At 42.6% G+C, this 25,402-nt stretch overlaps 1 protein-coding gene and 1 non-coding gene across 3 annotated transcripts in view; one reads left to right on the top strand and one right to left on the bottom strand.

Moving 5' to 3' along the window:
- RPS6KA5 (ribosomal protein S6 kinase A5) overlaps positions 1-25,402 on the top strand; it is a 186,658-nt gene that overhangs the window by 94,181 nt on the left and 67,075 nt on the right. For both annotated transcript variants that reach the window (XM_043919775.1, XM_043919776.1), the window contains 2 exons: positions 10,019-10,134; positions 12,939-13,046. In XM_043919775.1, the coding sequence (XP_043775710.1) occupies positions 10,019-10,134; positions 12,939-13,046 (224 nt within the window). The remainder of the gene's footprint in view (positions 1-10,018; positions 10,135-12,938; positions 13,047-25,402) is intronic.
- Positions 24,041-24,147, bottom strand: LOC122705930. Its single transcript, XR_006344201.1, has one exon. It is a non-coding gene; the product is annotated as a U6 spliceosomal RNA (small nuclear RNA).

Raw genomic sequence — 25,402 nt, forward strand, 5'->3', positions numbered from 1 at the left:
ATGGATATATAGGAATTCCTTTTGCTGTTCTTGCAAGTATTTTTTGTACGTTTGGAATCGTATCAAAATATTTAAAATATAAAACCCACAGGGAAGGCATTATGGTCTAGGAAAAGCTTTATAAATCAGACCCAGATATAATGGACAATCTTTACCAGGCTTCCTTGACCAAGAGTATAATTCGAAGTTTCATGCCACTCTTCTTTATGATGTAAGCCTGTGGAACAAGATTAGAGAATAATTTTTCCAAAACAGCGTTATCCAAGTTTATACCTTTGTTTGCTGCAAAGTTTGCTCTTTGTCTCAGATCATTATAGTGTAATGAGAAAGACATAGATTACATTTATTGTCCTGTGTGTATTACTTCTCACAATTGAACATATGATGAGATGTGGACTGCAGACAGTGGCAGGTTTTACCCTCTGGCAAGAACCTAGAGTGTAGCTCTTTGTTGCCAAATTCAGATCCATCTGCTTTAACTGGCAAATGAGTTGAGATGGTAACTGCAGGCAAGGAAGGCCAAGTACTTTTTTGGAGAAAACAGGCCTGGGTCCAGTCCTGCAAGATAGAAATTGACTTTCTTAAGTTCTGTGTCACAAGTATGTCAGTGACAATCTTAGCTTGGCACATTCTCAAAAAAGGGTGAAACCCTTGTTTACTGTAGCCATTGAAAAGCAGTCTTTCTACAGACCCCTTGGAATGTCTCCTTTTGAGTACTGTGACATTCTCATGAGCCCTCCAAAATTTAACCATGAAAACCATGTAAAATGGAGAAATTTTATGACCAAATATATAGAATTATGGACCCCGAGCCTTTTAGGTATCTGAAGGACAGAATAGGTGATTTTTTTTTTTTTTTTTTTTTTTTTTTCAGAATAGGTGATTTAAAACCGTTTTTCTACAATGATTAGCAATACCAGTTGCCCGATGGGGCTCTCCCAAACAAAGGACAGTGAAACCCTAACCCTTTTTGGGCGGCTCTGCGTGGCATTTAAAACGGTTCCTGTGTTTAGACACAGAGAATAGACCCGGGGAGAGGGAGGGGAGGGCGAGACGCATGCAGAGAGTGACAGGGAGACTCACACGGCCGTGTGTGAGATAGACAGGCAGCGGGAATGTGCCGCACGGCTCGGGGAGCTCACTCGGGCTCTGCGCCTCCCTAGAGGGGTGGGCGGGGAGGGGGATGGGAGGGGGTTCGAGCGGGAGGGGACACATGTGCACCCATGGCGGAGTCATGTTGAGGGTTGACAGAAAACAGCAAAATTCTGTGAAGCAATTATCCTTCAATTAAAAAATAAATAAATTTTAAAAAAATCCTGTTTTTAGAGTCAGACTGCCCATGTTCATAATGCTTATTCTTTCACTTAAAAGATTATGCAACTCTGGGTAATTTTTTAAACCTCTCTGAGTTTCACTGTTTTCTAGAGATTAACTTACTTTCTCTGGGGATTATATTAGTATTTCAATAGCACCAGCTTCATAGCATTGTTTTTGAGTATCAGAATTGTTATCATATCTAAATAGAACAGGCACATTGAAAGTGCCCAGTATCTCTGGTTGTTACTATGTTGTTGTCTAGTCTTAAAAGCAGTGAGCTGTGTTAAGATACAGATTTTAAAGGAAGGCAGCCAAAGCCCTGTTTTACATCACTTTAGTTCTTATCTGCCAGGAGCCCTTTCCCACTTACCGTGACGAACCGGGGTTACTAAGATGCTGCTTCTACACAAACAGCAGTGGCCAGCAGTGTAGATCCAGCCAGCACCACTTAGGCCATTTTCATGGTCTGTCCACAGAGGCAAAAAGCCTCAGGAATATCAGTAAAAACTGAACATTCTCGTGCTATTTGTTCCCATAAAGAGAATAAAAACTGTCGGCATTTGCTTAACAAAAAACCAACCGTCATGCTTGCAGTTCGTTGTGGAAGAAATTGGCAGACACTTGAGAATCTAATTTCTAGAATTCTAATGAATGCATAATTTTGAAAGCAAAGTTATTCAAGGTAGATAAGTTGGCATGGACCAAGGCCCACCAGGCAGAGTAGATCTTAAATAATTCTGGTAGTAGACAGTTTCCACTCAGGTGCTTTATTCCATCTAAGCTTTTCAGTAAGTTCTTTTTTTTTGTTTTTTTTTTTTTAATGGAGGAATGTAATTTATGCTCAGTTGGCAAGGGGTGGGAGTGGAGGAGAGGAATGGAGGGGGCTCCTTGAGTTATAAAGCTAAGAATCTTCCTCTCAGATGTCAGTAACAATCTGGTTTTCATGATATCTCTGACCATATCCCCACCACAGCTAACTCTCCCAGAATCTGCCTGCATTCCTGATTCCACTGTTCTAAGAGAATAAAAACTTTGTAATTCAACTTAATAATAATCCTTGTAGTCTTTTCTAAAGTTTGTTTGATATGTTGTCTCACTGCCTGGCTAAGTTGTTTTGAGTCTCAAGGGCAAGCGTCAGCATTCCCCTCTCCAGAGTTGCTGCTCTCTGGATAAACGCAGAGGCGTAAAGACACCAGAGTGCGGTCCCAGCACACCCTCAGAAGTCAGAGGTCTTGTTGACAATGAAAACCCATGCTCCATTTCACTTCTGTAAGCTCTGAACCTCATCAGTCCAGTTCCAAGTACAGTGAGCTCCAGGACAGCTAATGCCAGGCAGGGCTACAAGTCAGGGGTAAGCGACCTGAATGCTCAGAAGCAGTGGTGCTGGGCGTCTGCACTGTAATGATGACGTGTTTGTTGCTGGCGAGCTGGAGGACACTCCTCTCAGATGTGGCCCTTGTGCCGGCAGTCCACATTTTGGTTTGTTTATAAACAAACTTGACTGGCGTGTTTCCATTCAGATTTATAATGGTGTCTTAAGAGTGATGTTCTGAGAACAAACGGTTTTGGCTTGTAACTCCTTGTGGAATCTGATACAATCTGCGGCCCCTCCCTTCTCAGGAGAATGCACATATGCTTACATATACTTGAAAATGTTGTGCATAATTTCAAGGAATTTACACGGAGCCTTCTCTTAATGACCTGAAATTTACATTTCTCTTCGGCAACCCACTCCAGTATTCTTGCCTGGAGAATACCATTGGACAGAGGAACCTGGCAGGCTACATACACTCCATGGGGTTGCAAGAGTCGGACACGACGGAGCGACTGAGCCACCACCTTCCTGAGAGGATTGCAGAAGGGCTGTCTTGTCCATTTTAACAACCTGAAAACATGTGATTCAAGATGGTGATGATGATAAGCCCCATTTGTTGAGCTTTCGCTGTTGGTTAGACGCCCGCGTGTCCCCATTTCCAGAGGTGAACGCCGCATCGTCCCTGTCGTGTCTGTCCTTGCCGCAGGCTTGCGCACGCAGCTGACAGGCCGCCCCTCCTTTCACCTGCTCAGGGCGGGCTGGACCCTGACCCCAGTGCTGGCCGCCTTCTCCCAGGCTCCGTCATCTCTCCTTGTTTATTGCAGGTGACCTCCCTGCTTCCACTCCTACTGTTCTCAACAAAGAGCCAGAGTCACTGATCTGTCAAAACGGAAACCTTGTCACACACTGTTGTACTCAGAATCTTCCCAAGGCTTCTTACATCATTCAGAGTAAAAGATGAAACCCTTAAATTGACCAGAACCTCTGTGCTGTCCAGTTCCAAAGGAAGGCCATAGGAAAAAGTAAAGAGAACTGAAAAATGATAAATAGGAAAGCTAAAATGGCAGACTGTAGATATGTACTTACTCTCTTTTCTTTCAGCCTCTTTGAGAAGCATAAAACTATGTAAGGTAATAATTATAATGTATTGTTGAGTTTGTAACACATATAGTTGTCCTATATATAACAATAATGTCTCAAACAGGAGGAAGAGAGAGCAGACCTATGTGGGAGTAATGTTTGTATATATAACTGGAATTAAGTCGGTATGAATCTCACACTGTTTGTGATAATATATGGTAAGCTATAGAGTAACCACTAAGAAAGTAACTTTTAAAAATGTTTACTTAATGAAAAAGAAGTAAGGAGGAATAAAGGAGCAAAGATATACAATATATAGAAAACAAAAAAGTAAAATAGCATACATGAGAAGAACAATACAAAAAAGATGTTCATGACCCAGATAACCATGATGGTGTGATCACTCACCTAGAGGCAGACATCCTGGAGTGTGAAGTCAAGTGGGCCTTAGGAAGCATCACTATGAACAGGAAGCATCACTATGAACAAAGCTTAATGGAGGTGATGGAATTCCAGCTGAGCTATTTCAAATCCTGAAAGACGATGCTGTGAAAGTGCTGCACTCAACATGCCAGCAGATTTGGAAAACTCAGCAGTGGCCACAGGACTGGAAAAGGTCAGTTTTCATTCCAATCCCAAAGAAAGGCAATGCCAAAGAATGCTCAAACTACCACACAGTTGCACTCATTTCACAGGCTAGCAAAGTAATGCTCAAAATTCTCCAAGCCAGGCTTCAACAGTACGTGAACCGTGAACTTCCAAATGTTCAAGCTGGATTTACAAAAGGCAGAGGAACCAGAGATCAAATTGCCAACATCCTCTGGATCACTGAAAAGGCAAGAGAGTTCCAGAAAAACATTTATTTCTGCTTCATTGACTACGCTAACGCCTTTGACTCTGTGGATCACAACAAACTGGAAAATTCTGAAAGAGATGGAAATACCAGACCACCTTACCTGCCTCCTGAGAAACCTGTATGCAGGTCAAGAAGCAACAGTTAGAATTGGATATGGAATAACAGACTGGTTCCAAATTGGGAAAGGAGTACGTCAAGGCTGTATATTGTCACCCTGCTTTTTTAAATTACATGCAGAGTACATCATGCGAAATGCTGGGCTGGATGAAGTAGAAGCTGAAATCATGATTTCCAGGAGAAATATTAATAACCTCAGATATGTAGATAACACCACCCTTATGGCAGAAAGCAAAGAGGAACTAAGCCTCTTGATGAAGGTGAAAGAGTGAAAAAGCTGGACTTAAAACTCAGCATTCAAAAAACTAAGATCATGGCATCTGGTCCCATCATTTCATGGCAAATAGATGGGGAAACAATGGCAATGGTGAGATACTTTATTTTCTTGGGCTTCAAAATCACTGCAGATGGTGACGGCAGCCATGAAATTAAAAGAAGCTTGATCCCTGGAAGAAAAGCTATGACAAACCTAGATAGCATGTTAAAAAGCAGATACATTACTTTGCCAACAAAGGTCTATATAGTCAAAGCTATGGTTCTTCCAGTGAAAGTGAAGTCAAAGTTGCTCAGTCATGTCCGACTCTTTGTGACCCCATGGACTATACAGTCCTTAGACTTCTCCAGGCCAGAGTACTGGAGTGGGTAGCCATTCCCTTCTCCAGGGGATCTTCCCAACCCAGGGATTGAACCCAGGTCTCCCGAATTGTGGTCAGATTCTTTACCTATTGAGCCATGAGCTGAGCCACAAGGGAAGCCCCTTGGACTGCAAGGAGATCAAACCAGTTAGTCCTAAAGTTAATCAATCCTGAATATTCATTGGAAGAATTGATGATGAAGCTGAAGCCCCAGTACTTTGGCCTCTTGATGCAAAGAGCCAACTCATTAGAAAAGACCCTGATGGTGGGCAAGATTGAAGGCAGGAGGAGAAGGGGACGGCCGAGGATGAGATGGTTGGATGGCATCACCGACTCGATGGACATGAGTTTGAGCTGGTGATGGACAGGGAAGCCTGGCATGCTGCAGTCCATGGGGTCGCAAAGAGTCAGACCAACCGAGCGAGTGAACAATAACAACAGATCCAATTGTATCAGTAATAACATTAAATGTGAATGGATTAATAGGTACAGTAAAAAGACAAGAGGTTGTCAGATGAGGGGAAAGACTCAACTATACACTGTCTGTAGTAGATACACAGTAGATCCAGAGGCATGTTGTTGTTCAGTGGCTCAGTCGCGTCCAACTCTTTGAGACTCCATGGACTGCAGCACGCCTGGCTTCCCTGTCCTTCACCATCTCCTGGAGTTTATTCAAACTCTGGTCCATTGAGTCGGTGATGCCATCTAACCATCTCATCCTCTGTCGTCCCCTTCTCCTCCTGCCTTCAGTCTCCCCCATAGCTCCACATGTGGCACTTCTGATTCAGAGGTATAAATTGGTTAAAAGGAAAAAAGGATGGGAAGAGATAAATCATGCAAACAGCAACCACAAGAAAGCAGGAGTGGCTATGCTAATAACAGACAAAATATACTTAACAAAAAAGTGTTAGTAAAAATAAAAAAGGGCCACTTCACAGTGGTAGAAGGTCCTATGTTTATGAATTGAAAGCCTTTATATTATTAAGATGGCAGTGCTCCCCAAATTGATCTGTAGATTTAACAAACCTCTCTCAAAATGCCAGTTTATTTTCTTATGAAAATTGACAAAGTCATTCTAAAATTTACATGGAAAAATCAAGGAGCCTTAGAATAGCTAAAACAGTTTTGAAAAGGAAGAATTAAATTGCAAGACTTAACACTTTTAAAACTTGCTACAAAGCTACAATAATCAAGAAAGTGTGGCACTGGAATAAAGATAGAGATAATAGAATTGAATTGAGAGTCTAGAAATAAATCCTCACATCAATTTTTTGACAAGGATGCCAGTGAGGAAAGAATGGTCTTTTAAGCTAATGGTGCTGGGACAGCTGGATAACCATATGCAAATGTATTTCATACGTTTGCGGTAAGCCATGGAAAGATACTAAATAATGTTTTTATTCAGGAAAATGCAAATTAAAAGCATAGTGACACACCATGACACACCAAACAGACCTACCATAACTCACAGCATATACAAAACATAACTCAAAATGGGTCAAAGGTGAAAAGAACTAAACCTGTAATTCTCTTAGAGGAAAACATAGGGGTAAATTTTTTGGCATTGGTTTTGGCAGTGATTTCTTAAATGTGACATCAAAAGCAAAAGCAGCTAAAGGAAAAACAGGTAAATTGGGATTTCTGGGAGGGAGTGTGTAAAAATATTTTAAATTTGAATCTATAGTGATGGTTGCACAAGTCTTCACATGTGAAAAACCATTGAATCTTACACTTCAAATTGGTGGATTTCACAGTATATGAATTATACTTCAGTCAAAATAGAAAAAACCAAAAGGGGCAAGTAAAAAACCTGTAATAGATGCTTCACAAAAGAAGATATAGAAATGTCCAGTAAGCCATGGAGAGATACTAAATAATGTTGTCATTCAGGAAAATGCAAATTAAAACCATAATGACACACCACTACCCCCCAAACAGACCTACTAGAAGTATAAAGACTGAGGGCGCCAGATGCTTATGTTACGGAGACTCCCGCTAACCGCACAGCCCTGCCGTAGATGAGGGCGTCTGTCCCGCAGCGAGAGTCCAGACATCGTAGCTCCTGCTGCTGTGGCTAGCCTCACATCCCTCACAGCGCCTGTAGATGAGGGCGTCTGTCCCGCAGCGAGAGTCCAGATGTCACCACTCCTGCTGTTACAGCCCTTTGGCTGCCTCTCTGTCTGCCTTCCCAGTGGTGAAGCCTGGACCACCGGATAGAGTTGGTGGGTCACAAAAGTGTGCAGCCCTGTACCTACAAATAAGCATATTTTATGAATGTCAGGTCTGCTCCTTGGGCTATTGGCCTGTTCTGCAAGTAGGAAAGCTACTTAATGTTGCTTTAGGTTTGTCGTCTTAGATCTGTAGTTAATTTTTCTTAGTCTCCCCAGTAAAGGAAAGTTGAACACTTTTTGTGTGCTCTGAGCAACAGTAATCTGTAGTAGTTCTGATTCCCATTTTATAAAGAACTGGCACCGAGGCAGACTTATTTGCTCGGGTCAGGACACAGAGGAGCCATTGTCTGTCGTGTTAGTCACTCGCTTGTGTCTGACTCTGCGACCTAGTTCAAGTCTCTTGATTATAAAGCCTAAGTTCTTTGGATTATATCAAGTTGCCTCAAAGACAGGAGTACATTGGATTCTTTTTTTTTTTACAACCCACTTGCCTTTGAGTTTCAGAGTGATGTTTTCAGACTCCAGTATAAAGGATTTGTGTTCAGTTAATAAAGCACTCAGCATGTGTTGAGTGCATACTGCATGCAAGCACTTGTTGGATTTTTAAGATGAATACATTGATCATGACTTTAAAAGGCTCAGAATTTGGCAGAGAAAGAAAGTATGCAGATATTTTCAGTGCAGCAAGATAATTGAGGTGGTGTAAGTCTTAATGAGTACAGTGGGTAGCATAGGAGTAACTAATCAACTCTGCTTGAGTGGTGATTGAAGAAATAATCGAATGGGACATTCACAGATGTGTAGGAGTTTGTCATTTGGTCAGCTGACCTATGAATGCCTATTTCTGGGCCATGACAAACTGTGGAAACCATATGTGCACAAACATCAGTATTAGGTTTAAATAAGTAACTACTTAAAGGTAGAAAATATTCACTGTTAGTTTGCAGGAAAGCTGTGTTCCTTTACACCTTTTTAATAAATAGTTTTGTGTTAGGTTATAATCAAGTACAGAAGTCCAGAAGTATCTGGCAAAATACAGAAGTCTTAGAAGGGCGGTGCTTTTTGCTCTCTTGTGCTTTGTAAAATACATTGCAAAGCAACTAGCTTTTAGAACTCTTTCATTCTGTGGAATCTGCTGTTTGGAATTTAAAGTTAAATGGGCAAGGTAAAAATTTGTGTTTGTGAAGATTTTCCTTTGGTCTTTTGTCAAATTGAGGTAAACTTGACAGATGAGCACCCCTGGGCTGTGTGCTTTCTCAGCCATGTCTCTTCGGCGTCTGTAATCCACGCCTGCGGCTGTTCTAGGGGAGCCTGTTTCTCACACACAAGTGGTATCTCAGGGAGTAACCGTTAGTTTCTGATCAAACTATTAGCAGTTTATATCAGTGTCTTCTTAGAGCCGATTATGAACTCTGTTGTGACTTATTATTATTCAGCTCCTTATTTATTTTTCACTGTAGCTTTTTTGTCTCTTATTTCATTATTCCTCATGGGATAAAAAGGGCAAGTTGAAAGGGAAATGGGCATTGTTTCATTTCAGGCATTTTGATTAGCTGTGTTCTCCTGCTTTTGCTTTTGCTTTTGAGTTACATGGTGCAATAAGAAGGTTCAGTTCAGTTCAGTTCAGTCACTCAGTCGTGTCCGACCCTCTGTGACCCCGTGAACCGCAGCATGCCAGGCCTCCCTGTCCATCACCAACTCCCGGAGCCTACCCAAACTCATGTCCATCGAGTCTGTGATGCCATCCAGCCATCTCATCCTCTGTCGTCTCCTTCTCCTCCTGCCCCCAATCCCTCCCAGCATCAGGGTCTTTTCCAGTGAGTCAGCTCTACGCATGAGGTGTCCAAAGTATTGGGGCTTCAGCTTCAGCATCAGTCCTTCCAATGAACACCCAGGACTGATTTCCTTTAGGATGGACTGGTTGGATCTCCTTGCAGTCCAAGGGACTACTCCAACACCACAAGAGTCTTCTCCAACACCACAGTTCAAAAGCATCAATTCTTAAGAAGGTTACCTGCTACTTGATACACACTTTTGGAAGGACTCACCATAGTCAATTCTGAAAAATAGGGAATCTGCTTAAAAAAAAGTGAGTGGCCGTTACTGCAAAGCAGCTGGGGTTTCTGTTTGCCTTGTCTCACTCTCTCTGCTCCTTGTATTTCAGTTACTGTAGTGGTTGGTGATTTGGTACTCGACAGCAAGTTAGGAATTGTATGATGATGGCATAGGTTTCTGATATGCTGCATCTGGGAAAGTTATTTAAATATATGCAGATTTCACATAATAGTTTTAAAAGCAATATTCTATGCTAATTCATTTGATTGCATTTTAGGGTAGTCATTAACTTATAAAACTGTATTTATATGAATTTAGTAATATTTTCTATATGAAACTATATACTAAGAATTCTGCCAAAATAATATATTAAAATTAGTGCCTTATGGTTAATCCAAAGTGGTTAGAAGGATTTATTTCCTTTAGTTTATGAATATAAGTCAAAGACAGAAAAAATGTATTTCGTTTTTAGATTATATAAATGGTGGAGAGCTTTTTACTCATCTTTCTCAGAGAGAGCGTTTCACAGAGCACGAGGTGCAGATCTATGTCGGAGAGATCGTGCTTGCCCTGGAACACCTGCACAAGGTAAGACCCTTCACTTCCGGGGTTTGTCTTTTGAGAAATCTGTTCCCTGAGGTGATGATGGAATGAAGAGAGCGAGTGTGTTGACAGATCACTGTGTTAGTGGGGATGGTGGAGGCACACTTTACAGACAGCAAGCAAATATTCAGCTTCATCCTTCCCTCTTTAAAAGTCCTTCTTTCCTTTTGTAGTTCCCAGGATGCAGATTAAGAAAGTAGAACCTGAGCACTTTTTTTTTGGTTTTGTTCATGAAAAATCCTAATGCTTATTACACAGGATCATTAGAATTAAAAAAAAAAAATTATTCTTAAAGTAACCTTTAAGATGAAACCACAAGTCATAATATGTACTTCCTTAATTGTGACTTACTCCACTGCAGACTCTGCCTGTATTTCTTCAGGGTATGTTTCCCTGTTAGCTTGAGATAATTGAAAGAAGCACTTCCCTACAGACCCAGCCATCCCACTGCCGACTCTGGCTCTCTTTTCCATTTGTTTTGCCCCAGGTCCTCTCTTGCTCCCCCCGCCCCATCCGCTCCCACCGATCCGCTCCGTGAGCTCAGTTACTAAACACTTTAAGTGGTATTCATGTATGTATGTGATGCTGTTTGAATTCTGTAAAATCAGCTTCAACTTTTAAAAACCATTATTTCAGATACTGCTAATCTTGATCTGAGATATTTTGACTAAAAACTTTTTTTTACTAAGGACACATTATTGTAGAAGCAAACAGTCATTATGTGGATTAGGTTTGTGTGTTGCCTAAGAAATAGAAAATACTAGAGTATTTTTTTTATCATAACTGTGTGAGACCACAAGGAGCATGACCTGAATCACTACATTTGGGTGATATGAGTACATCATAAAGTCACTGTTTTTCTTTGTTAAATGTTCATGTTCTAAACTAGATTACACATAGAGATGAAAGAGCTGATTATGCAGCACAAAAAAGGGTGGAGAGAAATGAGGGGAAAAGATGAAATTTTTAAGGGGCAGGGAGATTGGAATTGCAGATGGAAGCCATGGATGGGAAAGGCTGTGAGGAAAGATGAGAAGATGCAGGAAGGACAGGATGAAGAAATGGGTGGATCTAGGCCAGACAGAAACATACCCAGGCAGGGAGGGGGAGACAGGGTTCGGAACAGGAGGCCTAAGGGGGGGTGAAGGAAAGTGTTATGAAGGGAGAGAAGTGAAAGTGGCTCTGGGGCACCGGGCTGCAGGGCCATAAACAAGGGGAGCCTCAGGTGGGAGCTTAAGTGCTTAACTGAAGTGTGGGAAGAGGCATCTGTGTTCCTTCTGATAGAATCCATGGTGTGGAGGTGAGCTTTATGCCTTAGTTATTTTTGTGGGATATGTATACACACACACATGTTTTATATATATATATATATATGCATATATTTATTTATATATATATATATATATAAAAGACATGCATCAGATTGGGCCTAGGAATAGGCTGAAAAGCTTTGTTTTATGCTTAGAGGAATCCGATGTAATTTTTATAACATAAAAATGATGGTGGAAATCACCATAAATCTAAGTATAAACACAAAATGCAAAGCTCCAACAGATAAGCTAGTAAATTCAGTTTTTAATTTGTATGAAAACTGTTAACTCTGTTTATTAAAGGGAAAATCGATGAACTTTCATTATTATTAAAACAGGGTAATCAGAACAGAGAGGTGGAGAATATGATGATACCAGATATAAATGTAATTGATATGGAAAGTATACACAGATTAGATTTTCATTCAGTTTCTCTTAATCTTACCTTGTAAAAAGAGAAATACAAAGAAATATAGCACAAAGCCAGAAATGTTAATCTTGCTATGTCTACTAACACTGAATTTCTCAGGAGAGACAAAAACGGGGCGTTTACTTGGAACTGATGTGGTAAAGCAGGTGGTAAATGACTTATTCCTAAAGTCTTTTCCAAAGATTGTTTGAAAAAAAAAGTCGTACTGGTTGTTAGGTGCTTGTAGGCTTCCAGTCAGACATCTCTTCAGCAGATAGTGCATTCACAATAAATAGTCATGTTTTACAATATGGGGGGAAAAGGGTTCTTGAAAGAAAATGCCTAGTGTTTTTCCTTGTATAATCTTTTATTTTAATTTTAAGAAAGTGTCAAGAATCTTCTTTTTCATATACTTAGTGTTGATGAAAGCACACAGTCTTAAGTTTGCTCATGCTCGGTATAAAAAGTTTAAAAACATTTAATCCAGGTTGACATATCATGAAACGTGGAATTCATATTTGTCAGGTCCTGCTTGTATAACTTGAGTAGATTTATTTATGTCATATAGCTAACACGTTTCACTATAAAACTTACATACAAAACAAAATGGAGGGATAGGTAGAAAAGTACAGTGTAATTATAGGTGCTCTATGGGAAAAAGGGAAGGCCAGTGCAGGAACTGGTTAGCCAGGAAGGCCTTCTGAAGCTGTTGAGAAATGATGGATGTGAATTGGCTAAGAAAGCCCCTGAAGATCCTCTGGAAGGAGGATGAAATCCATCACAAAGAGTAACCCAGGAAGGAGCAGTCGTCAAAGTAGACCCCAGAGAAGCTCGTCTGACGGAAATGTTCCCTCATTGCGGGGAACGTGGTTCCAGAGGCCCGAGGAGCCCAGCAGATAAGCCCTGAGACTGAGGACTCAGATCTGGTCTGCCTGTGACAAGAGTCGTCACAGCACCCTGAGCAGGGGAATGCCGGTTTTGGTTTTGTTTTCAAGATTCATTATAAAGACTTTCCTAATTTATTTTTTGAAAATTGTTATTTTAAAATGCATCTCTGTTTGTTTTTACAGCTGGGGATTATATACCGCGACATTAAGCTTGAGAATATTCTGCTTGATTCTAACGGCCACGTGATGCTGACAGATTTTGGTCTGAGTAAGGAGTTTGTGGCTGACGAAGTGAGTATTATATTTTAATTTGAAGTTAGTAAAGCAGAATGTAAACAGTGATGAAAATTAGCTATAGAAGGAGCATTTAATGGGATAGTACAAACAAATTATGGACTTTTGTACAAGGTTGCGCAGAGGAACATTTTGATATTGTCAGGCGAGTGTATGCTCCTCGGTTCTGTCTCGTCACACCGAGGATTTGGAGTGACGGACATTAAAGCCCCCTCGGCGGGTCACAGCTCTCAGGTCTTGGACAGACCGTGTTATAGCTCTCAGGTCTCGAACGGACCGTGTTATAGCTCTTGGACAAATCAGTGTTACAGCTCAATGTTACAGCTCTATTTTATTTAGAAGATAGCAGGCCAATCCATCTTGGAGGCGTGAGGGCACATCGATCCAAAGACGCGAAGAGAAGAGCGCCCCGAGGGAGAGAGAGGGAGAGCACGCTTGGCTCCTCCTTTTGTGTGTTTTCCTCCCCCTGGGCCTGCCCTGTGCAAATTGGGCTCAGCCAGGAGCGCTGTTCTACCTGAAGTCCTCACTCCTTCCTCTGTTCTGTTTTCACAGGCTTTTCCCTTCCTTTTAGCCGCCGCCATTTTGGACTCCTTTTCCCTATTCTGACTACCTAACAGTATGAATGACTGTAAGGTTTTTACTGAAATTACCATGGACGCTTCCTGTTAGAATTACGGTAACCCTGTCATGGGTGTATCAGAATTATAAAACCAAATTACACATTTAACTTTCTCTATAAAATATGACTGAAATTTTTAAATAGCCCTTTGGGCCCTTTAGGAGAATCATAGCTTAGATAACAGCCAATGAATAATTACAAAACGAGGACTTTCCTGGTGGTCCAGTTGTTAAGACTCCCTGCTTCCAATGCAGGGGATGCAGTTTGATCCCTGTTTTGGGAACTGAGACCCCCATGCCCGCAGTGTGGCCAGAACAAAAGAATTACAAAACAAAGCACACAGTTTTTATTGCACCTACAGAGTAGGGCATGTCATTCTGGCCCTTTAAGCTCATTTGGCAAAAACAGCAAGAATCTACTTACTAGACCTGACTTTTTAATAAACTTGCTGGGGTTTTTTGCTTATACAAATTAAAATGTAATAACTGATGTACAGATTTTAAATATGGAGGACTCTGCATTTTCAGTATTGATTAAAACTTGTTTAACCTAAACAGATTTATTTAATAACATTTAAAATTATACATTTTTAGTTGTAATTAAATACTATTTACGTAACAGTTATAACTTAAAAGTATGTTTTATACTACTGGTTTTTCAAGAGAACTAAGTAAATTTGAATGCCAGTTCTTTTCTGTCCAAGAAATTTTGTTATAATATACACCACTATAGTAAAATTTTTGTAGTGAAGGACTTTGTTGTTGTGAAACACATTCTTGGATTCTAGATTAGGTGTATCCATTTCTGATCGTTTACTTTTTAGAATATTTCCAAAACAGTCTTAGGTGAATTAGATAAGTACGAAAAGTATGAAAACAAAGGATCCTAGTTGTTTTTTTAAATCATATCTATCTCGTTCAGTCATTTTTTTCTTGATCTCTACTATGCTAGATATTGGATAATACAGTGACAGATTAAGGGAAATGGTCTCCACCTTCATGAGCCTGAGGACATAACAATATATTAGTTATCTTTTATAGGAAAATCATAGTTATAAAGCAGATGAACTTTTGAGGAATTTACTTCCAAGTTTGGTTTTTCAAACTTTTCTTCTTTGTTTAAAATTTTAGTAGCAACTTAAAAAATGTGACGGATGAAATATGTTCATGGTTGTTTCCTCACTAAACCCTGCTACAAGTAAAAATAAAGGAGTGAATAGGCATGCACGCAGAAGGGAGAGAGGATCTCTGCAACTGGAGAACCTGATGATCAGCGGTGCTTTCAGAGAAAGGTCCAACTCAAAAGGGGGAAATCTTGGAAAAAAAGAAAAACAAACCAAGAACCTGAATTAAGTTCTGTTAGGAGGCCAGAAGCGGGAGTTTTAAACAAAGACCAAGAGGAAGGAGGAGATGCTTCTGTTTTCTTAGCAAGCACTCAGCCAGTGAGAGACTCGTGACCCAGCCAGTGAAAAGCTGTGGACATTGGGTTCGCTGTAGCCCTCAAAACTGCCTATTCTCCCAATGAACACGGTCTGTTCTACACTCTCCCTGAGGATTTTCTTGTGGCTCACGATAGGTATGGATCCCAAATTGCAATTCTTTGTTGATTTCCAATAAACCCTGCTTTGTAGAAGAAGAAAAAAAGCTGGGAGGAGGCGGGAGGAAAACAGCAACCAGCTTCTGGGAAGTGGACAGCAGAAACACTAGTCGTCGTCAGTTTAGCGCCCCTGAGGCAGCTGAGTCCTAAGCCCTCGACAAGCAGAAGCCCAAGAGCAGGCTGATCTGCACCTCTCACCCCAGAAAGGCTCAGGGATTAGTCCTCATCATAGGCGTGCAGGACACAAGAGGATCTATTGAAAGTCTGTGTAAGAAACAGATACCTCCCCTCCAAGGTCCCGTGTCTGCACTATTACACAAGGAAGCCTTGCCCTCCTGACCCCCGTGGAGAACTGCGAAGGCTAAACAGGCAGGCTGTGGACGCGGGACGAGGGCCACGGGGGAGGGCGAGGACACCGTCGACACCAGGAGGCGGCTGGAAGACGACGCTCACCGTGGGACTGCTGTGGCCTCCGCCGCCCCGCGCTGAGACCAGAGCGGGCAGCGCTCCTCTGAGAGCAGCGGTCTGCAGGTGCTGGGGCCTGGGTCCTGCCGTGGCGTGGTCTGGCCAGGCCTCCCGAGTGGCACTGAGGCTTGCCCGCAGCCTCGGCCACAGAGGCGCGTTCGCGACGGCACCGCACTGTCTCCTTGTGTTCTGGTTTCGGTGCTTGTCTTGGTTTGCTGTGTCCTGTCATGTATTCAGAAACACCCTGAGAAGGGACCTGTTGACTCCAGTAGACCATCAGATGTCCTGGCATGTGAAGCTGGAGGACCCCCCTCTCCCCCATAGAGAGATCTGGTGATCACCCTTTCCTCTCTCCGTGGAACCATTCGTATATTTACTCATTCACTCCATCAGTATTTGTTGAGAGCCTTCTGTCTGCTAGTCTTCAGGCTAGGTTCTGGTGATAAAACGATGAAAGAATCACTGAGTGAATCCTGTGTTTCTGGACATGTGCTTCTGTGTTTCTGGTCATTTGGCAGATGGCAGAAACAGACTTTGGCCCTTTTTGGTAGAAACCAAAGCAAAAGCAAATAAAAATCAAGCATGATCAGAGTTACTAGGCTTTAATAAAAGTGAGTCAGAGCTGCTGAGTAACTAAATCAGCTGTGTCACTTTTTACAAGGGAGGCTGTGGTTTTTGCTGGACATGTCAACAGCTTCTCCTCAAGGAAATGAAGGGAATTCTTACCGGATGTCAGTGTTTGAACATTTGGTTGTTTAGGACCAAAAATGAAATAATGGGATTCAGTCTGCAGTGGAGAAGTAATTTATGGATTCTTGCTTATTCACCAAACACAGCCAGCTGCATTTTGTGCAGTTGTGTGTTATTGTCATGTTACTAACCCTTACAGTTGCATCTGTCTTTCCCCTCAGACGACCAGCTTACTCTTGGTCTTGCTGAAGAGGACGATACCACTCTGCTAGGCTTTAGATTTAATTCTCAGGGCTCAAGGAGGAACCTTCTTTTTCTGAGTCCCCTAAACCTCAGTCGAATGAGCCTACTAAAACTAGGCCTAACGTCCTGTGTTCTCCTGATTCCACCTGCGTCTGCTCAGCGGTTTCCCTGCCTGGACCTTCTACACCTCCACAACATTCCCATCCAGTGATTTCTCTTTGTTAGCTAGCCTTCCTTTTTGGTGTCATGTGTCAGCCTGACATGTCGAAGGATCACCTTTCTTGGAATGAGCTGCTTTTGTGCGTCCCTCTGCTCCCTCCCTGGTTTGCAGCGGCAGCTTCCCTTTGAAGGGTTTCCGCCTTGGCTGCCAGTTTACAGAGGGAGGTTGTGCATCTTTGTCTCTAGTGACCCTTCTCCTTTTCTACCTTCTTCTTCCACTCGGACGCGTCCTGTCACCATTTAAGCCTAGTCTCTCGTGTCTTACACTTTTTAAAAGGGAGAGGTGACTGGGTGGATGGACTGGGTGGCAAACAGCAAGCGGGCTCAGAAGCCCGTACCCCCTTTCGGCGCCTGCCTTGCGTTTTCCTTTCCAGGGTCTGTAAGAGGCCTGCCTGGCACTCACCCCTTAGGCGACTCCAGCTTGGCTCGCGCCCCCCACCGGCTGACTGAACCTGTCCGCGCCACGGCCAGCGCGACCTCCGTTTTGGGTATTGTCGAGTCCTCATCTCACTAGACTGCCTAGTGGTGTGGCGCTGGAGATGGCCTCAGCCTGGCCTCTGCGACTCCGTGCTCCCCGCCTTGCCTCCTCTCTCTCACGCTTCTGCAGGCTTTCTCTCTGATACCTGCAGGGCTCCTCACGTTCAGTCCTAGGTGTTCTGTCTTTACGCTGCGCTCGCTCCCTGTATGCTGGGGCTTCCTCAGAGCCCACGGCCAGCCTCGAGCTCCCTTCTGGGCCCCTCAGAGTCCACGGCCAGCCCCGACCCCTCTCCCGGGCCCCTCAGAGTCCACGGCCAGCCCTGACCCCTCTCCCGGGCCCCTCAGAGTCCACGGCCAGCCCCGACCCCTCTCCCGGGCCCCTCAGAGTCCACGGCCAGCCCCGACCCCTCTCCCGGGCCCCTCAGAGTCCACGGCCAGCCCCGACCCCTCTCCCGGGCCCCTCAGAGTCCACGGCCAGCCCCGACCCCTCTCCCGGGCCCCTCAGAGTCCACGGCCAGCCCCGACCCCTCTCCCGGGCCCCTCAGAGTCCACGGCCAGCCCTGAGCTCTCTCCTGGGCTCCAGCCCTGGACCTGCCACCAGTGTGTCTCCGCTTGACTGTCTCCTGGATCGTGTAAGCTCAGCGTTTCTAAAACTGAATCACCATTCTCCCACCCAATCCCACTTCTCTTAGTTTATCACAGTCTCGTGTATTACAAAGTCTGCTTTCACTGGACCTGGGAAATGTATTTTTCTATTTAAGTTTCAAGAGTTTACTTTGTTTGTTTGACAAGTCTTTTTATTTTTTAATTTTATTTATTTTTGATTGGAAGATGATTGCTTTACAAAATTGTACTGGTTTTGCCATACATCAACACGAGGCTGCTGTGGGTATTCTCATGTCCCTCCCTCTGGAACCTCGCTCCCGCCTCCCACCCAGGAATGTACTCTTTAGACATGTTTGAAGTTTCTCCGTGGCGTGCTGCTTGCCTGTCTGTGTAGCTGTTTTCTGTTGGTTGCTGGCTGCACCGCGTGGCGTGGGGGATCTTAGCTCCCTGACCAGGGAGTGAGCCCGCGCCTCTGCAGTGGTCGCGCTGAGCCTCAAACGATGCACTGCCAGGGAATCCTTGTGTGTTTATTAATCTAATATTCAGCAAATATGTGGTGAGTGCCTGCCATGTGCCACGTATTGTGCTAGACTCCAGAAGGACAGTAGTGAGCATAACAAAGTCCCGCCCTCATGAGCCTAGATTTTGGAGGTGTTCATCACTATGTCATGTAGTTATTTCTAGATTGCAAGTGGCTAGCTAAATTGTATAGTGGATAAAATTGATTTGTTTTAGAAGCTGTAACAATATTTCATATGCTAACAGTTTACACGTTTGGTTCTTTTACTGACATGTTTTCTCAATAGAATTTGATAAATCCCTTGAAATTCTGAAAAGAAAAAAAAGATATTTCTAAATATCTGCATCATAATATATGCTTATCATAGGATTTTTTAAGGACGCAGTTCAGCACACATTTTCCGGTTCTTACAATGAGTCAGTCTGCTAGGGTGAATATATGGTTTTTAACATTGAAGATTTTAAAGGCATTTTTCTAAAAACGGCATCTGTTCTTACCTGTTTATAATAATGTCAAGGCAATACATTCATGTGTTACTAATTGCCCTATTCTTAAATATTTTATATGCATTCTATGTTTTCATAATTTAACATTGAGCATTTGAAAGATTCACAACAGATTATTAACATGAATCCTCAGGAAGATAAATAAAACTGGAAAAAAAATGATATTCAGACATTTAAAACAGAGGTAGCTAAGTTAATTATAACTCACTACCATGGTAGCTATTAAAAAGTTCTATAGATTTTTTTCTTTCCAGAAAATAGAAAAATGTAATCTTTGCCCAGTTCAGGCAATGTTATTCATTAATCAATTCTTTGAACAAGAAGAGGCGTCCTTGGTGTGGTGGAGCAAGCACGCACTGAGGTTGGAGGACCCTGCCTGGGCTCCGCTTGCTGGCTTGGTCATGTCGGTCGGTCGGTAGCCCCTCTCAGTCTTCGTTTCATCGGCTATAAGATAGTATTTGTCATATGTAATTTATACGGTTTTCATCTGGACACAGTGAGGTGATGCTTGTGAAAGTACTTTTTAAAGTATAAATCACAATATAAATACCAGTTTCCACTTAAAGAGGCACGTACCTATTCAGATTTCAGATTACTGTGAGCAAAATCACAACATACAAATGAGGATCGTACATTATTCTCCCTTAATTTCCTTATTTGTAGGAAAGTTCTAGATGAACTCTTTCTCTGAAAAACACCTAGTCAATTATGTCACTCGCGGAATTCTGCTGTTACAGCGTGCAGATCTCAGGATGCCCGGGTGAGGCTCAGGGCTCACGAGGAGCCGCTCTGCGTGAGGGCTCAGACAGGTAGCTCCCCGGGCAGCTTCAGCGTCCCCTCCTGACGGGTCTGTAGCGGCGTCCAGTCGTGACTCCTCCCCATTGCGTGTGCCCCCGAGGAGCCTGCTCAGTCCCCGTCAGCGAGTCCTGGCCGTCATTTGCCAGCCTCTGTGACCCTTGGATAATTTTGGTTATTTTAAGGTAAATACTGAGATGGATGTGCTGGGAAAATAGGAGCCTGGAAACCAGAGTGTTCTTGTGGCCCCCGTGTTTGCTGTACTCAAACAATAGTACACAGTGTTCAGATATGAAAATGTAAGCTTTAGCTCTGTGAGGGTTTTTACAGGTTTGTAAAGCAAACCTTTGTAAAGGTTTTTTCCATCAGATGTCAGAGCAGGTCCCCTGCCCTCCAACGGAAGAAGGGGGAGGGAGACAGAGACGGCTTTTTCCTCAGGCGTCTGCCTCACACGTCCCTTAATAACTTTTCTTATGGTGGAAATTTATTGGCTCAGGTAAGATTTATTCACAATACTGTTTCTCATCTTAAGGCAGGCTCAGTGCACAGCTTGAGTAGACAGGTTTTATGTAAAATTACATCACAGCGCTAATGGGGACAACTTTTGAGTTGAGATTCTTTTCAGAGAAACTTCTATTATATGTTCTATTTGTTCAAACTGTGTTGAAACATGCTTCCCTGGTGACACAAATGGTACGGTCTGCCTGCAGTGCAGGAGACCTGGGTCCGATTCCTACTCTTTATTTACTTGAGAACTGTTTAGTCAAATTATTATCCTGTATTCAGTTCAGTTCAGTCACTCAGTCATGTCCAACTCTTTGCAACCCCATGAACCATATTTATTATTTCTGCATTAGTATAGGATATATTAATCTATATATATAACATATATATATATATATATACATATAAATAAATTATTTTCATCTATTTTCTGAATGTCAGGGACTTTCAAACCCCTAAGGGGAATTTAGCAAAAGACACCCTGGAATATTAACATTGCATAAATGTGATTAATAAATATTTGTATTTTCCAAATTTCATTTAAAATTTTTTATACTGTACAATATTTCAAATTAATAAAAATGCAGAGGATGATACAGCAGAATCTGTGTACCCACTACTCACATATGCAGTTATGGACATTTATATATATATATATATTTATTTTTCCCACTCACTCAGCAAGAGTGATTGAAGATCTTCTGAGATCCAGGCACTGTTCCATCTAGGTGTTGGAATCCAGCAAATTAACAAAACAGGCAAAAATTCCTCCCTTAGGGAGGCAGATGACAACAAGTAAACAGTGAAATGTGCGTGGATATGTTAAATCGTGGTAAGTTTCAGGAAGACAAGTACAGCAGGAGAAATAGGAAGTAGCAGGGTGCGAGGAGCGTGGACTTTTAAATCAGGTGATCGGGAGAGGCCTCGCTGAGAAGGTGGCAGGTGAGTCCAGAGGGGAAGGAAGTGAGAACATGAGAACATGAGCTATATCAATATCGAGGAAAGAGATCTCCAGGTAGGGGGATCAGCCAGTGGTGAGAGCCTGGGTGGGTATACGCCTGGGTTGTTTGTGAACAGAAGGAGGTGTGCGTGGGTGTGTCGAGTGAGGGAGGAAAGAGTCGTGGGAAAGGAGGACATGGGCACGGTCATCTGGAGGATGAGACTGTGCAGGTCCTGCTGGGCACGGGGGCCTGTTGTAAGGACTGTAGCTCCTCCCAGTGAAGCATGTGTCATGGGGAGCTTTGAGTGGAAGATGACATGGCCTGAGTTCTCTAAGAAAGGTGATTCTGTTTGCCAAACTCGATAGTCCTGTGGTGGGACAAGTCCCTAGAAACATGGAGATCAGTTAAGAAGCTGTTGCATTAACCCCAGCAAGAGATGGCTTTGATTTAGACCATAGGGTAGCAGAGTAGGTTGTATGATGTAATCAGATTTTAGAATCTGGTCTTATATTAGTGCTGAGATTTCCTGATGGCCTGGAAGTAGGGGGTGTGAGAACAGGAGGAATCCAAGGTAGTGCCAGGGTTGTTGGCCAGAATCGCTGGAAGGGTGCAGTTGCCATCAACTGGTACACCGATGAGGACTGACTTCCCTGGTAGCTCAGCTGGTAAAGAGTCCACCTGCAATGCAGGAGACCTGGGTTCAATCCCTGGATTGGGAAGATCCCCTAGAGAAGGGAAAGGCTATCCACTCCAGTATCCTGGCCTGGAGAATCCCATGGATTGTATAGTCCATGGGGTCACAAAGAGTTGGACATAACTGAGCGACTTTCACTTTTAATATACCGATGGGGAGGTGTTGGGTGGGTGGAGTGCAGTTGAACCAGCTGAGTTTGAGATGTCTGTTAGACCTACAGAGATGTTTAATAGGCAGAAGGGCATATGATGGAGAAGGAAATGGCATCCCACTCCAGTATTGCCTGGAGAATCCCATGGACAGAGGAGCCTGGTGGACTACAGTCCCTGGGGTCGCAAGAGTTAGACACGACTTAGCGACTAAACCATCACTACCACCAGGGCATATGAATCTGGAATTTGGGAGAGAAGTCTCATCTAGAGATATGAATTTGGGATTTGGCAATATATAAGTAGTATTTAAAATCATAAAAAGAATGAGAATATGTATAGTTTCAGTATAGATAGAAGAGACAAAAACAATAAAGGTTTAAACTCTGAGCTGTTGTGACGTTGAGAGAGTAAGAAGAGCAAGAGCAGTGAGCAGAGAAGATGGAGAAGAAGGTTTGAGGAGTTTGGGGAGAAAACAGGTATGCGTGTTGTCTCAGAAGCTGAGTGAACACGTTGAGAGAGTCAGAAGAGCAAGAGCAACGAGCAAAGGAGATGGAGAAGGAGGTTCGAGGAGTTTGGGAAGAAAGCAGGCATGTGTGTGGTCTCAGAAGCTGAGTGAAAGAGTGTTCTAGGGATGAAAATGACCGGCCAGATCAAATCCTGTTGTTAGATCAAGTGAGACAGAACTCAAGATCGAACACTGGCTCAGTTTAAACCTAAGGGGAGAGAGGCTGGGAGTAGACATATTGTCAGCCACAAATACAGGAAAAAAAAGTTTTTTAAAAACTACGTTTAGCAGCACAGGTGCAGGCAAAGAGTGGATGGTGGATTGAATTTAATCTTGTTTAGTACCCTTGCTTTGTATAATGTACTATACCTATAAACAGTATATACCATTAGCTTGTGTTTCTAAGGTGTACGTAAAAGTCATATCGTATTGTGAATTGTTTTTATTTGACTTGTTTTTGAAATTTATACAAGTTGATAAATAAGACTCTGTTTCATATATTTTAGCTGCTGTGTATGAATTATCTAGTTATTTACCCACTCTGCCTCTGAGACTCATTTAGGTTTCTGTGTGTTCTCTAGCACAGTGTTGCAGTGATTTTCTAATGTTCCTGGTTTGTTGGAGTTCTTTAACTATTCATTTTTTTTTTCCATTTATTTTTATTAGTTGGAGGCTAATTACATTACAATATTGTAGTGGTTTTTGCCATACATTGACATGAATCAGCCATGGATTTACATGTGTTCCCCATCCTGATCCCCCCTCCCACCTCCCTCTCCACCCGATCCCTCTGGGTCTTCCCAGTGCACCAGCCCTGAGTACTTGTCTCATGCATCCAACTTGGGCTGGTGATCTGTTTCACCCTTGATAATATTACCTGTTTCACCCTTGATAATATACCTGTGTCAATGCTGTTATCTCAAAACATCCCACCCTCGTCTTCTCCCACAGAGTCCAAGAGTCTGTTCTGTACATCTGTGTCTCTTTTTCTGTTTTGCATATAGGGTTATTGTTACCATCTTTCTAAATTCCATATATATGCATTAGTATCCTGTATTGGTCTTTATCTTTCTGGCTTACTTCACTCTGTATAATGGGCTCCAGTTTCATCCATCTCATTAGAACTGATTCAAATGAATTCTTTTTAATGGCTGAGTAATATTCCATGGTGTGTATGTACCACAGCTTCCTTATCCATTCGTCTACTGATGGGCATCTAGGTTGCTTCCATGTCCTGGCTATTATAAACAGTGCTGTGATGAACACTGGGGTGCACGTGTCTCTTTCAGATCTGGTTTCCTCTGTGTGTATGCCCAGAAGTGGGATTGCTGGGTCATATGACAGTTCTATTTCCAGTTTTTTAAGAAATCTCCACACTGTTCTCCATAATGGCTGTACTAGTTTGCATTCCCACCAGCAGTGTAAGAGGGTTCCCTCTTCTCCACACCCTCTCCAGCATAAAAATATGGAATGCTTCACGAATTTGCATGTCATCCTTGTGCAGGGGCCATGCTAATCTTCTCTGTATTATTCCAATTTTAGTAAATGTGCTGCCGAAGCAAGCACTTCTTTAACTATTCTAACTGCCCATCCTTGATAATTATGTATTTTGTGAATTTCTTTCAAATTTTTTACTTGTCGTCAACTGTGGTTAATGATGTTTTTGCCATTATCATATTTGACATTTTAATATAATCAAATTTACCCATCTCTTAAGATTTACATGCTTTGAATCTTTAAAAAAATATTAAATTGTAGCAAAATACACATAACATAAAAATTACCATCTTACAGAAAGAGAAATATAAATATCATATACTGACACATATATATGGAATCTAAAAAGGTGGCACTGATGAATTTATTTTCAGGGCAGCAGTGGAGAAACAGACTTAGAGAACAGACCTATGGACATGGGAGGACGGGAGATGAATGGAGAGAGTGACATGGAAATGTACAGCACCGTGTGAAACAGACAGAATGTGGACGGGATGTACCACTCCGGGAGCTCAGACAGGCTCTGTGACGGGCTGCAGGCGGGGTGGGAGGGAGGCGGGAGGGGGTCCGGGAGGGAGGGGCATGGGTGTGCCTGTGGCTGATTCTTGTTGGTGTCTGGCAGAACCCCACAGAGTTCTGTAAAGCAATTATCCTTCAATTAAAAAATTTAAAAAAGATTGCCATCTTAACCACTTTGAAGTGTACAGGTCAGTGTGTTAACTGTTCACATTTTATGCAACAGATCCCTAGAACTTTTTCAGCTTGCAAAACTGAGTTCTGTACCTGTTGAGCAACTCCCGTTTTCCCCTCCTCCTAGCTCCCGACAGCCACCGTTTGTCTTTCTCTTTCCATGAGTTTGACTGTTTTAGACGCCTGATAAAAGTGGGACCACAGGGTATTTATCTTTTGGGACTAACTTATTTCAGTTAGGGTAATGTCCTTAGTGTTCATCCATGTTGTGGCGTGTGACAGAATTTCCTTCCTTGTTAAGACTGAAGAAAATGTCATTCTGTGTATGTACCATATGTTTATCCTTTCATCCTCTGATGGACACAAGTCGCTTCCACTTACTGGCTGTTGTGAATAACTGCAGTGTACATGGTGTACAGATATCTCACTGAGATCATGCTTTCAGTTCTTCTGCATATATGCCCAGAAGTGCAGTTGCTGGATCTTGCAACAATTCTATTTTCAGTTTTTTGAGGAACCTGCATACTGTTTTCCGTTGTAGCTGCACCATTTTGCATTCCTATCCGCAGAGCACAAGGGTTCTCACCTATACTTGTTATTTCTGCTTTCTGATCCTGGCCCTCCTCATGAATAT

Source organism: Cervus elaphus, chromosome 12, assembly GCF_910594005.1.
Source record: "Cervus elaphus chromosome 12, mCerEla1.1, whole genome shotgun sequence".
NCBI lineage: Eukaryota > Metazoa > Chordata > Mammalia > Artiodactyla > Cervidae > Cervus > Cervus elaphus.